This window comes from Pipistrellus hanaki (assembly GCF_964339955.1).
Source record: "Pipistrellus hanaki genome assembly, chromosome: X".
NCBI lineage: Eukaryota > Metazoa > Chordata > Mammalia > Chiroptera > Vespertilionidae > Pipistrellus > Pipistrellus hanaki.
Genome location: NC_140524.1, coordinates 89,969,903 through 89,983,599, shown reverse-complemented (window position 1 = coordinate 89,983,599; position 13,697 = coordinate 89,969,903). Strand labels below are relative to the sequence as shown.

Sequence of the window (13,697 nt, the reverse complement as noted above, 5' to 3'; positions counted from 1 at the left end):
AGAGCCTCAAGATATTGGAGGCAGCTGCCACAATAGAAAAAAAAAAATGCCCCCCCCCCCCCCTCATTCTCATCTTCTGGTTTGGAGCTTTATCCTCAGAGCTCATCAGCTACTGATCTAACTGGTACTTTCCCTGGCATCTTGGAGAGCTCCAAAAACCTCTATTACTCTTCAGGCTCATTTCACACAATATCTGAGAACAGCCTAGATGAGACACATTCATGTTCCTCTGAGGCCCTATCTCCAGAGAACACATGCTGTGACCCTCTAATTATGGAGGTGACTATCTTGAAGAACTTTACCTTGTAAAACTATAGAGTGAAGCAACCCATTCTACAGGGAAATCTGCTAACTAACCATTGTTTACCAAAAGTAATGCCAACAATTTGTGGAGAATAATGAACAACCTAAACTGATGAACAAAAACAGACCTGGCAACAAGGAAACATCAATCAGGCTGTCAAACCTCAGAGGGAATATAGGGAGGGTCGGGGTAAAGGGAAGAGGTCAACCAAAGGACTTGTATGCATGCATATAAGCCTAACCAGTGGTCATGGACAACAAGAGGTGGGGGCATGCGTGGGGAATGTTTTGCATGGAAATGGGGGGATGAAAAAAATATGTGATACCTTAATCAATAAAGAAATTTTAAAATAAATGAATGAAAAAAATAAAGAAAGAAAGCCTCTGACAGCATTGAATCTCTTTGTGGTTGGCATGAGGGAAATGGACTCAACAAAACCTCCCTGTGAACTTGCCAGCAAACTGAAACTCCCCAATAAGGGGAAGGTGCATGATAGCATGCTGTTACCCAAGACTGGTTTCTTTATTGAATATTTTGGGTGTGATCTTCATGAATGGCAACTGTGCCAGTGAGGAAGAGGTCTGGAACTTCCTGAATACCATGCTAGTGTTCCCTGAGAGGAAACACTACATCTATGGGGAACCTAGAAAGCTTATCAGCAAAGATTTAGTCAAACACTGCTCTGCCATGCAATGAGGTCTTGTAGGGTGCCAAAGCTTACAAAGAAACAACCAAAATGAAAATCCTGGAATTTTGGGCCCAGCTGAACAATAGCATAACAAGTGTCTTCCCTTCACAATAAGAAGAAGCTTTGAGAGAGGAGGTAGAAAGAGCACAAGACAGATGGGCAGCCAAGATTGGCACTGGTACCATGAGCCGGAAATGTTGCATGACATGGTCCACCATTTTCTCCACAACTAGTAAAATATGAGGAATAATTTTTGTCATGGAGAAATATATAGCATCATGATCAAATCTTGGGTGGACATAGGAGAGAATCCTGCAGTACAATTGTTGGAACAATAAAATAGAAAAAATGTATTATCAACTCTGATTCTCTTTCCTCTTTTCCATCTTTACTTTTATAAAATTAATTGCTTTATACCTCAATATGCTTAGCTTATTAAAGGATGAAGTATATAGTAACTCTTAACACAGTATATCTCTTACACCCATATTCCTCTATTCCCCAAAATTAATTGAGCATGTGCCTTTTGGAAGGCCCTGAGTTAGTACTGGGGACGGTAAGATAAAGAACCAGCCTCTCTTCATAAAACTTTGCTAGCTAGGCCCTTCAATCACATAAGGAAGATGTCGAAATATTTTCTGTGCTACATAGGAATTTAAAGGGGTGGGTGATTTGGGAGGTAATGCAGGTGAAATCAGTAAGTGTAAATTCTCTGTTATGTTAGTTTAAATTTGGAGATGCTACAAGTCAGCCTCTGAGATGTTGTTTTCAGTCAGGCTGGAGAAGATTTTGTCTTTGGGACTTGTGAGCAAAAGCCAGACATTCAGGTGAGTTGTCTGAGTTGAGAGAGGAAATATTTGCATGGCTAACTGCAATGTGGTGCAATATTAAGGCCTAAAAATATGTGCTCCTTTGACATGCCTTGAAACCAGCAGGACCTCAAATGGCCTAACTGCAAGTTCTCCTCCGTGTTCTTCACTGGCAGATAAACTGTCTACCACATCCATCTTTGTGAAGGAATGAAGCTTTGATTTAACTTATTCCTAAGTAGTGGATTTCTCTTCTTTACCATCCTATGGACTTTGCAAACCATCGGATTACATGCTGCAGGTAAAGTAGAGGTCACCCCGTTCTTTTGATACCCCACAGCCTGCCTAGCTCATTTCTACAAGGGTCAGTGTTGTGGTTTTGGAACCCCATAACGATAGTGCACAGATCCCATCCTCATCCCAGGGAGTATAATAGGGGGCATTGACCGTGCTCTTAGTAATTAATTTGGTAGGGCAGAAATCCAGAAAAACAATCTGTCTGGGGCAGTGTATTCAATATCTCAGGTTGTCCTTACAACATACCCAGACTGGATAGCTTAATCCATGGACATTTATTTTCTCACAGTTCTGTAGCTTGGAATTCCAATGTTAAGGTGCTGGCAGGTTTGGTTTGCTCTGAGACCTCTCTCTTTGGTTGCAGATGGCTACCCCCTTCTCATGGTTGTCCCTTGTGTGAGTGCATTCCTGCTGCCTCCTTGGATTATTTAAACTCTTTTTTTAAAAAAAAAATATTTTATTGATTTTTCACAGAGAGGAAGAGAGAAAGATAGAGAGTGAGAAACATCGATGAGAGAGAATCATCGATCAGCTGCCCCTTGCACATCCCCTATCGGGAATGTGCCTGCAACCAAGGTACATGCCCTTGACCGGAACCAAACCCGGGACCTTTCAGTCTGCAGGCCTATGCTCTATCCACTGAGCCAAACCGGTCTCGGCAAGGATGATATAAACTCTTATTAGGACCCCATTAAATTTAGATCAGGGCCTATCTTAATGGCCTCATTTTAACTGAACCATCACTTTAAAGACATTATCTACAACTAGAGCCACATTCTTTGGTACTGGGGGTTATGATCTCAACATGAATTTGGGAGGACACAATGCAGTGCCCAAAAGGCAGGAGTAAAATGTGTCTCTGCTGTTATCTTCATGAAGGAAAATAGAGTACACAAATAGGGGTTCTATGCACATTCTCTCCAGTGGGTTTCTGCCAAATAATGGTGAAGGTGAACAGAAGCCACCATGTTGACACTTTTTGCCTTGAAGTTGTAGAGTCAGATCCCACTGTATTAAAGGACCATTTTTCCCTAGCTGGTGTAACTCAGTGGATAGAGCATTAGCCTGTGGACTGAAGGGTCCCAGGTAGGATTTTGGTCACAGGAACATGCCCTGGTTGCAGACTCTATCCCTAGTAGGGAGCATACAGGAGGCAGCCAATTAATGATTCTCATCATTGATGTTTCTACCTCTCCTTCTCCCTCCCTCTCTGAAATATATATATATATATATATATATATATATATATATATATATATATATATATATATACACACACACACACATACACACACACACACACACTGATTGGCCAGATTATTCTGATTTCTGAATGTATAAGGATCTGGCCACTCAGTGTATATCCTATATAATAAAAGGCTAATATGCAGATTCTCCCTTCTACCAGCAGGCAGGCCTGCCAACTGCCCATGTCCCCTCCCCCTGGCCAGGTTGGCCAGACCCCACCCATATACAAATTCATGCATCAGGTCTTTAAAATATATATATATACACACACACACACTGACTGTTATGTTATATAAAATATATATAATGTATAAAATATTATATTTTATATAAATATATATAAAATTATGCATACAATTTTTAAAGAGCATTTTAACTAGAATACATTTAGTGGACTTAGGTGAGTTCTAAAGGAGCGCTAGATTTTGTTTGGAAAGAGAGACAATAAAATTTACATGGTTTGGATTGAAGGACAGCTAGAAAGGATTGAATGAGTTAGTCCTTGATGAAATTCTAGAAGCTATAAGTTGCATCAGGGTCATGGGGGGTCGGGGATCATCAAACCAATATTAAATAACAAATGCCCTAATGGAGAATAGCTATTTAGTTTTACATTGTAAATCGAAATTTTAGCTGATTTGGTGTTGTTCTGTCTGAGAGCATCACGTTTTCTCTGATAGATCCTGGATTTAAAAAAAAATGCCTGATGATACTGTGTAGGTAAATATCATAACTGGCTATCATAAAAAACTCAGTGTTTGCCAGTTATCTTGACAGATGCTTCCCATACAACACATACATTCCCACAATTTTAAATTATAGGATTTATCACACTCAGTTGGCAGATGGTGAACTTGTCATATTCAGATAGTCACAAGAATGTAAGTGACAGAACTAGACTAGACCCCTGGTCTGAATTCATCAAGAGCAAGCATGTCAAACTCACAGCCGGCACACAATGTCCAAACTCTTCCATCCTAATGCAGACCTTATATATCTGCATTCACTCTTCTTCTCACTGCTCCAAAATATATTTTAGACAATTAAATGAAAAGTTTTGTGCTCCATGTGGTGGACTGGAATGCATAGCTAGAGCATTAAGCATAACAGACCATTGAGAAACCTGAATCATGAAAGGCAGGAGATAATATCCAGTGATAATATGATCAGGCAAGATGGGACCTTACAAAATTACCTGGCTCAGCCTGTCTCTTATCATTAGGAAATGTTTAGGAACAGAAGCTCATAAAAGGCCAAGTCTGGGTCCTAAAGAGAAGCAAGAGAAGATCCTGGGTTGTATGTGTGTGTTGGTTTTGTCTAGACCTTGCCATCTGCCCTGGTCCTCTGCCTGGTACCTCAGCCTCCCTATCTACATCACTCCTGGGACACAGACCTGTTTTCTGTGAGACCTTGTAGTAGGCAGGTTAGTCAAGAGTTTGCTTTTTTTAAATTACATTTTATTAAGGTGACATTGGTCAACATGAACATACAAGTTTCATGTGTGTGTTTCTATGTTATAAGATCTGTATATAGCACCACGTGCCCACCACCCAAAGTTCAATCTCCTGTCATCTCATATTATGACTCCCTTCCTCTCACCCCCTTCCCTCTGGCAACCACAACACTGCTTTTCGCATTTATAAGTTTAAGTTTTAAATCCCACATATGAATTAAATCATATGGTTTCTAGCTTTTTCTTACTTAATTCACTTAGCATATTGTTTTCAAGGTCCATCCATGTTGTTGCAGATGATGTTATATCATCCTTTTAAAAAATGTTCTATGAATTTACTTACTTATTTTTTAATTTGTTGTCTAAAGTTTTATATATCTCTCCCTTTTCCCGATTGACCCCATCCCCCAGCCATTTCCCCGCCTAGCAAGCTTCCACTGCCCAAGTATCTGTGTCCATTGGCTCTGCCTTGCATGCGTACAAGTCCTTTGGTTGCTCTCTAACCCCCCCTCCCCTACCATTTGTCTCTGGATCTATTCTTGTTCATCAAATTATGTTGTTCATTATATCCCACATATGAGTGAGATTATATGATATTTATATTTCTCTGACTGGCTTATTTCACTTAGCATAATGCTCTCCAGTTCCCTCCATGCTGTTGCAAATGGTAAAAGTTCCTTCTTTTTTTATAGTGGCCTAGTATTCCATTGTATTTCATCCTTTTATGGCTGAGTAGTATTCCATTGTGTATATCTACCACTTATTCCTTATCCAGTCCTGTGTCAACATGTCACCCCAATAAAATTAAACAAACAAAACCCCAGTATATTCTATTACCAAAAAATAGCTTATTGTTTGCCTCAATGATTAACTGATAAATAGAGAGAAAATATCCTTTGAAATTTAAATGTAGAGTTCATATGCCTGTCTTGCTAATTTATTATATATATCAATATATATAATTTATTATATATTAATATATATTAATACATTATATATATATATATATATATATATATATATATATATATATATATATATATATATATATATGTATAAAGAAAAGAGTTTTCAAGGATGTAGAATTTCCAGGGAAGCCTTTCCTTAAAGAGACAGGAGCCCAGATGAGGACCCAGATGAAAGACCTGCAGACCCTTCCCTCATCTGCTCTTAGAGCCCCCTGTGGGGCTGACTACTGACTAGGACAGGGACACCCCAGGGAGGTGAGGGTCTTGGCTAAGGGCTGGGGCCCCAGGGCAGTGCCTCAGGTCCTGAGAGGAGTGCAGGTGACAATCCCTGTGAGAGGCAGGCTGCTTCCACCCTACAACACAGGGGGCGCCAGAGATCCCACCAACTGCCACCCTGGAAAGGCTCCAGAGTTCCCACCAACTGCCAGCCTGGAAAGGCTCCAGAGATCCCACCAACTGCCACCCTGGAAAGGCTCCAGAGATCCCACCAACTGTCACTCTGGAAAGGCCCTGTCTCTTTAACTGAGGGGCATCGCTTTGGAAGGGAGACTTAGGCTATAGCTCCAGTCAAGGTGAGTTGGGGAAAGAAGAGTGAGCCAACCAACCCTCTGGGAGGCTCTGCCTCTCCCTGTAGCCCTGTCCCTCCCCCTTTGCTTAGCCCAATACCTCCCCGTTGCCCCGCCTCTCCCCCGTTGCCCAGCCCCTTTTTGCCCCCCTCCAGCCCTGTACTTGCTCTCAGGCCTGGGGGACCCTGGGCACAGCTCTCAGGCTGAGGGTGATCCCCTGAAAGCCTCTCAGAAGGTGGGAGCCCTGGGATGCTGGGGTGGCCCAGGTCAGCAGGGGACAGTGACACCCCAGCAGAGCCCACGTGAGGGAGCTGGGGAGAAACTCTGACCAGGGCTGCTCAAGGCTCCCTGAGCACCCAAACATGGAGGCAGTGAGGGTAGCCCTCCTGCCCCCCTGGGTGGGTCAGACACTGAGGGTCTTGGTCTGAGGGAAGGGACTGGACCTGTTGGAAACCAGGCTCAGAAGTCTGAGGTCTCCCAGGGGCCGCCCACCCCTCAGTAAGGGGGCCTGGGCCTTGTGCTGCCCTCCACCCTGGGAGACTGGGCAGCGAGGCTGACAGGCCAACTCTGTTGCCAGACAGATACGGTGAGGATTTGGTCTGAGAGGAGGGCCCTCAAGTGAGGAAGCACCCAGGGGGGGCGGGGGGCAGGCCTCTTTGTGGACCCAGGGGTCCCCATCCCGCTGCTGGACCAAGATGCCAGGAGGTTTCCAGAAAAGATGGCTGAAGCTCCTCTTCTCCTTGGGTGTCCTGCAAGCTGGGTTGGGGGTGAGGGGAGGGGGCTGCTGTGTAGAGTGATTGGCAGCTTTCATTTATGATGGACGGTTTGCCCTCACCAGTAGGCTGATATCCAGGTGTTTCCAGGATTTAAGGGGACATCTCCCTGGGCCATCATATCTGAGGGAACATACATGATCATAGTAAGGGAAGCCCTATTCTCAGCCTTGGAGTATATGGGCAGGTGGGATGACTCTCATCCTCATGGAAGGGCAGTCTCAGGAAATGCTGGAAAGAGAGAGGAGTCCCAGGCTACTATACCAAAAGTCAAATGAAAGATTGAGGGGCCCACCCACCATTGAATACGATAGAATCCTGAGCCCAATCTGAGCATTCAGCACCTGAAGGGTAGGCCTACTAAGCTGAGACTCACCCTCACTTATTTCCATTCAATATAAGAGAAAAGAAGGCTTTAGTGTGAGAGTGCAGCCACCTGTCAGCAGTAGGAAGGTATGTTACCAGGCACTTCTTGGAGACCAGGTAAATACCCTGCAGGGCTCCACATAACTGTTAGTTAGACAGACACAGGAGTTAAGGTACTTTTCCCTGTCTCCGTAGGGTCTCAGAGATCTGCTAGCTTTGGTTTGAGGTGTCAATTTCACAGAAGCAGAATAGAGGGGACCCAGGACCTGCCAATACTTGACATGATGATTCTGATACTGGACTCTGAAGTATCTGACATCCCAGAACACAACCTTCCCACAGGCTACCAGGATGTACCCTAAAATTACCTGCAAATGCCTCACCACATTACTTAAGGAACAGACTGATAAGAACTGAAGCCCCGTGTGTGGCTAGAGCACTGCCTTCAAGGAAACCTGCAGAGGCAGCTTTAGCTAAAACCAAGGTAGAATCCATCTTGACGCTGAAGACAATAGCAACATCTCATTGTCCTTCATCCTGGTGTCTCTATTTCCTGATTTCCTTTCCAGACTCCTGCCTGTTGTCCCTGACCATAGTGACATCATGCCCCGGCATCGCAAAAATAAGAAACGCCATCATGCCCAGAGTGCACCTCAGAGTGGTGGCAATGCTCCGGCCACTGAAGAAGCTGAAGGGGAGTCCACTCTCTCCTCTACTCAGTGTGAAGGTATTAGCCAGCATCTGCCTGTGGCTGGGTCACATCACACTTCCCAGGGCACTCAAAGCATGCTAACCACCACCACCTCTTCTGTAGCTGTTTCTTGCCCTGGGTCTGATGAAGCTTTCAGCAGGCAAGATGAGGATGAGGCTGTCTCCTCTGAGATCCCACTCTTCACTGAAGTCTCAGAAGTGGATGAGTTCAAAAACAAGACTGTGTCTTTGGAACAATTCATTCTGAACAAGTATAAATTGAGAAAGCCCATTTTGAAGGATGATATGCTGCATGTTGTTGGGAAAAATTACAAACACCGATTTGCTGAGATGCTCAAGAAAGTTTCTCAGCAAATTGAAACCTTCTTTGCATTAGACATGCATGAAGTGGACACAACCAGACACTCCTACGCCCTTGTCAGCAAATTGAAACTCCCCAATAATGGGAGGGTGCGTCCTGGCAAGGGGTTACCCAAGACTGGTCTCCTGATGCATATACTAGGTATGATCTTCTTTTAAAAAAAAATTAATTTCTTTATTGATAAAGGTATCACATATTTGTTCTCAATCCCCCATTCCAATCCACCACCCTCCCTCATGCCCCCACCCTCCTATTGTCCTTGACCACTGGTTAAGCTCATATGTATGCACCTAAGTCCTTTGGTTGATCTCTTCCTTTTATCCCTACCTTCCCTTTGAGGTCCAACAGTCTGACCCATGGCTCCTTATATCTGGGTCTGACCTTGTTCATCAGTCTATGTTGTTCACCATTTCCCCTAGATGTGTGAGAAGAACTGGTGGCCCAGAAAGAAGCTCACAACAGACTGATGCATATGCATGCCTTTCAGCATAACGATTATTGCTTATCTCATTTTTTTTATTCTTATAGGTATGATCTTCTTGAATGGCAACTGTGTCTCTGAGGAAGAGCTTTGGAAAGATTTGCGTCTGATGCGTGTGTACCCTCGGAGGAAGCACTTCATCTTTGGGGAGCCCAGGAAGCTCATTACCAATTTTGTGAGGCTGAAGTACCTGGAGTGCCATCAGGTACCTCATAGTGATCCTCCATGCAATGAGTTCCTGTGGGGTTCAAAAGCATATCAAGAAACCAGCAAGTTGAAAGTGCTGGAGTTTTGGGGAAAGGTCAATGGTACCCACCCCAGTGCCTTCCCATACTGTTATCAGGAGGCTTTGCGAGATGAAGAAGAGAGAGCCCGAGCCAGAATTATAGCCAGGGCTGCCACTACTACTCAAGTCACTGCACTTTCCAGGGCCATAGCCAGAACAACCCTTCTACCCATAGAGAAATCTAAAGCTTGTCATCCTTCACACCAGAATATATAATATCACAATAAGGATAATATTCTTGGATGTATAAAAGGATCTCTATTCTAGTTGCTGGGATAATAGAATAGAAAAGAAAAAACATGATCATTCTTAGTTTTCCTTGTTCCTTTTAATTTCCAGATTTGTAAAATTAACTGAGTTATACTTTGATGTTCTTAGTTTATTCAAAAAATAGGATAAATTAAATCCTAATAAATTAGATCTTGTGTTTGCTTGCTCTTTTAACCACTGCACACTGAATCTGCTGTTGAGGAGTCTCATAATTAGGACTGGGGACACTAAAGGAAATGCAGTCTTTTCTCTTATAATTTTATAGCCTGCAAGTTGCATTCATGTGAGGAAGATATTGAAGCATCCCATAGAACCTAGAGGCAAAGTAAAAAGAATGGATGAGGAAGAGGGTTGAGAGCAGTTGTGCAGAAATTTCCAGAGCAAAGCAGTTTGGGAATTTAGGTAACTGTAAGTCCTTTGTGGGTTGTAATTTTCATTTATGCTATGTGGTGGGCCAATGGAGGTTGTGGAAATGGTGAGCAGAGGCCTGACCCTCCTATGTTGTTCTTGAGAATTGGGAGACAATGTGTGAGTTAGTCTGCTCTGTCTGCTCTACCAAAACACCACAGCCTGGGTGGCTTAAAAAACAATTTCACAGTCCTATACCCTGGGAATTCCACAATCAATGTGCCAGCAGATTCAGTTTCCAGGGAGAGCTCTCTTCCTTGCTTGAAGATGGTCTGCGTCTCTCAGTGCCCTGGCCAGGTAGAGAGAGGGTTTTGCTTCTCTTGTGCTTCATAGAAGAAAAATAAAGGCACCCTGGCCACCCTATACTCATGACATCAACTAAACCTAAGTACCTCCCAAAATCTCCAAATTCAAACACCATTACACTGGGGGTTAGGGCTGTAGCATATTAATTGCTGTGATGCAGTAGGGGTCAACAACATTCAGTCTATAAATGACAACTGCTGCTGCAAGTTACTTTGGCACTCTGGGTAAACTAGAGAGAAATCTCCTAAGTCAGGATAAGAAGGTAACCTTTGTTCTTGTCATAGTGCAGGTAGACACAATGTCCAAACTGGGTGTTCTATGCTTATCTCCTGGCAGTTGCTGAGAAATAGAGATGACATTCCTTTGAGGTGAGATGCCAAGAAGCCACTGTGCGGACACGCTTTACCCTGAGTTTGGACAGGGAGAACCTGCTCACTTAAATGGGTATTTCACTCGGGTTAGCTTGAGGGGATTTGGCAAATTCTAAGTGAGGGCTAGCTTTTGTCCATGGTGTGATGAATGTGAACAGAGGTGTTGTGGATGGAAGGGCAACTGGCAGGGATGGAGGGACTTGCTCCTTGACAGCAATTCTAGAAGCTTGAGGTGCATCCAGCTGGGGAAGGCAACTGCTTGCCTGAATTAAATGAGAGGCTCTCTAATGTGGAAATTTTACTTAGTTTTATTAGCTAAGGACCATTTTTGGTTTACTGAGTGTTCCTTGTATGAAATAATTACATCTTTTATGACATGTCCTGGACTCAAGTATATGCCAAACAATGTGGTTGGTGTCATCTGGGATGAAAATTATATCAACTGTCATTTAAAAAATACAGGGTGGCCCGGGCTGGTTGGTCTCATCGGATAAATTTTTTGCCTTTGGAACAAATGGTTCTGGCTTTGATTCTGGTCAAAGGCAGGTACCTAGATTGTAGGCTCCTCCCCAACCCGGGCCCTGGTTAGGGCATGTGCAGGAGTCACCCAGTCAATGTGTCTTTCTCACATAGATGTTTCTCTCTGCCTTTCCCTCTCTTACACTCTCCCTAAAAATGAAAAAATATCATCAGATAAGGATTAAAAATATATATGGTAATATTTGCTAGCCATCTTTCTATGTGGTTTATATGTTTGTTGTAGAAGAGTAACACCTGAGATATATATATATATATATATATATATATATATATATATATATATAAAATTCTCCCTGACATAATTGAATTCAATTTTTATATGGTTGACTGTATGCAACTAATATTGGCAGCAACAATAACATTGATTACTGACACTACTAAAAATGCTGTGTTTATATGTTTGTTGTCCAAGTTTATATAATGCACTTGTGCTACTTAAAATATGTAATTTTTCATTGTTGCCATTAATCCCAAGTAGTGACTGACAATGTACTTTTTAAAAATTTTTAAATAAATATTTATTGTTCAGATTATTACAGATGTTCCTCTTTTTTTCACCCATTTATCCCCTCCACCTGATTCCCCACCCCTCCCCATGCCCTTTACCCCTCCTCCACTGTCTTCATCCATAGGTGTAAGATTTTTGTCACTTATTGATGTGAGGAGTTGAAATCTGGTTTCTCACACTGATCACTTAGTACATTGGCTTCTGGATCTCTAATGAGGTGCAATCAGCTACTGTCTGAGGCCACCCAGTAGGAGATACAGCAAGAACTACAGTTTTCTCCTCTTTGCTTGGGGTTTGGAGGTTTTGGAGCTGTCTGACCAGGGCTGCAGTTTGCTAGGTTAAGCTGCAATAGGCCAGGGTATTCATATGCAAAAGCCGCTGCTTAGAGCTTGGGTGGGTTTGTAGGTTGTGTGGGGCAGGGTCTCAGGGAGTCATTAGGTTAGGGTGTGGCAAACAGTCATGGCTGCCAGTCAGCCATCTCTGTCTCTCCCAACCTCCTCCCTGCCTCCTGTGCCCCAGCACAGTAAACAATTATTCCTGCTTGCAGCTCTGCAAGCAAGCCACTCTCACTTTCCGACCAGATGGCAGACAGTCCAGCTTTTCCTTGTAGGAGTTTGGGTCCTCCAGGTCTCCCCAGAAACTGGATTTCAGAGTAATTGGGAGCTCCTCCTCTTCTTCCTTCCTTCCTTCCTTCCTTCCTTCCTTCCTTCCTTCCTTCCTTCCTTCCTTCCTTCCTTCCTTCCTCTCTCTTTCTCTCTTTCCAGATAATTTATAAATGTCTTGAATGTGTCACTTATGGATGCGAGGAGTTAAAGTATAGCCCTGTTGATGGTGAGGTAAGGCTATGAGAGTGGAGAACTGACACCAAAGCATCAAATGATGTGGTGCAGAGTTATAGACTAAAGCCTGTAAAACCAAAATCACACAGCGGTTATCTTTGAACCTGGATTCTTTTTAACAGAAGATTTGATATATTTAAGAAGAAGAAGATAAGTTTATGAATCACCATTTTATATTTAGTGTTGTGTATCCAATTTAAGAGTAAGAACTATGCTCTTTCATAAAATAAATTGAAAAAATTCTGTCTTATGATTTGAAACAGAATAATGTGGCAATCAAGTAACTGTTTGTTTGGAAATATTAAATAACTCAGCAGTAAAATTATTGTGCTCAGGAAATAGAGGTAAATTAAATGAAAGATGCTCAACTATTAGATACCCTAAACTTATATTTTGTTTGAAAATTTTGAACATACACACACACTTGGATTTACCTAGCTTATTTAAAAATGTAGCAGAAATTAAATTTTAATCAATCAGATACTGTGTTTACTGGCACATTCAACCCCTAAATATTAATTAGGTATCTGCTTTTTGGAAGACACTGTGCTATTTCTGGGAATGGTACAATTTCTGCCACTGGAGCAATTGGACCTTTGTATGTATCATGGAAGATGTAAATGATAATTAAACAGAAGGAGGTAGAAGGTGGGAATGTAAGCACCATCTATACTAATAATATACAAACATTTAAATTGACTGTACCTCTGTGATGCCCACATCCAATCAGGAGTGCGCATGCAAATTAACCTGACAAAGATGGCAGGACTGTGGGCATCATGCATGCGCACAGGCACCAAGCAGCTGAGGGTGGGGCAGGATGCCCCTGGCTGCTCTGGGCCTATGCACACAGGTGCCAAGAGGCTGAGGGCAGGGTGGGATGCCCACCTGCTTGTCAAGTCATGGGGGCAATGCAGTAGGTGTCCCCAGGACCCCGCCCTCTTCAAGTCTGTGGCCAGAGTGTGCACTGAGTGGCCAGGTCCCAGGGATGCCACTGAAGTGTCCGGTCCTGTCAGCCTGGCCTGCGGTGGCTTAAGTTACCAGTTCTTTTGGTTTCTGTAGCCCTGGACCAGAAATGGAAAACCAAGAGCATAGCGAGCACCAGGAATGCTGGGAATCATAGTTCTGGTGGCAGATACATTGC

At 43.1% G+C, this 13,697-nt stretch overlaps 1 protein-coding gene across 1 annotated transcript; it reads left to right on the top strand.

Moving 5' to 3' along the window:
* Nucleotides 1-8,075: 8,075 nt before the first annotated feature.
* LOC311615518 (melanoma-associated antigen B5-like) lies at nt 8,076-9,527 on the top strand (the record flags this gene model as incomplete). The annotated part of the gene is made up of 2 exons (XM_084870875.1): nt 8,076-8,685; nt 9,073-9,527. 2 exons carry the CDS (start codon nt 8,076-8,078, stop codon nt 9,525-9,527), a joined length of 1,065 nt encoding a protein of 354 aa, XP_084727001.1.
* Nucleotides 9,528-13,697: the final 4,170 nt, after the last annotated feature.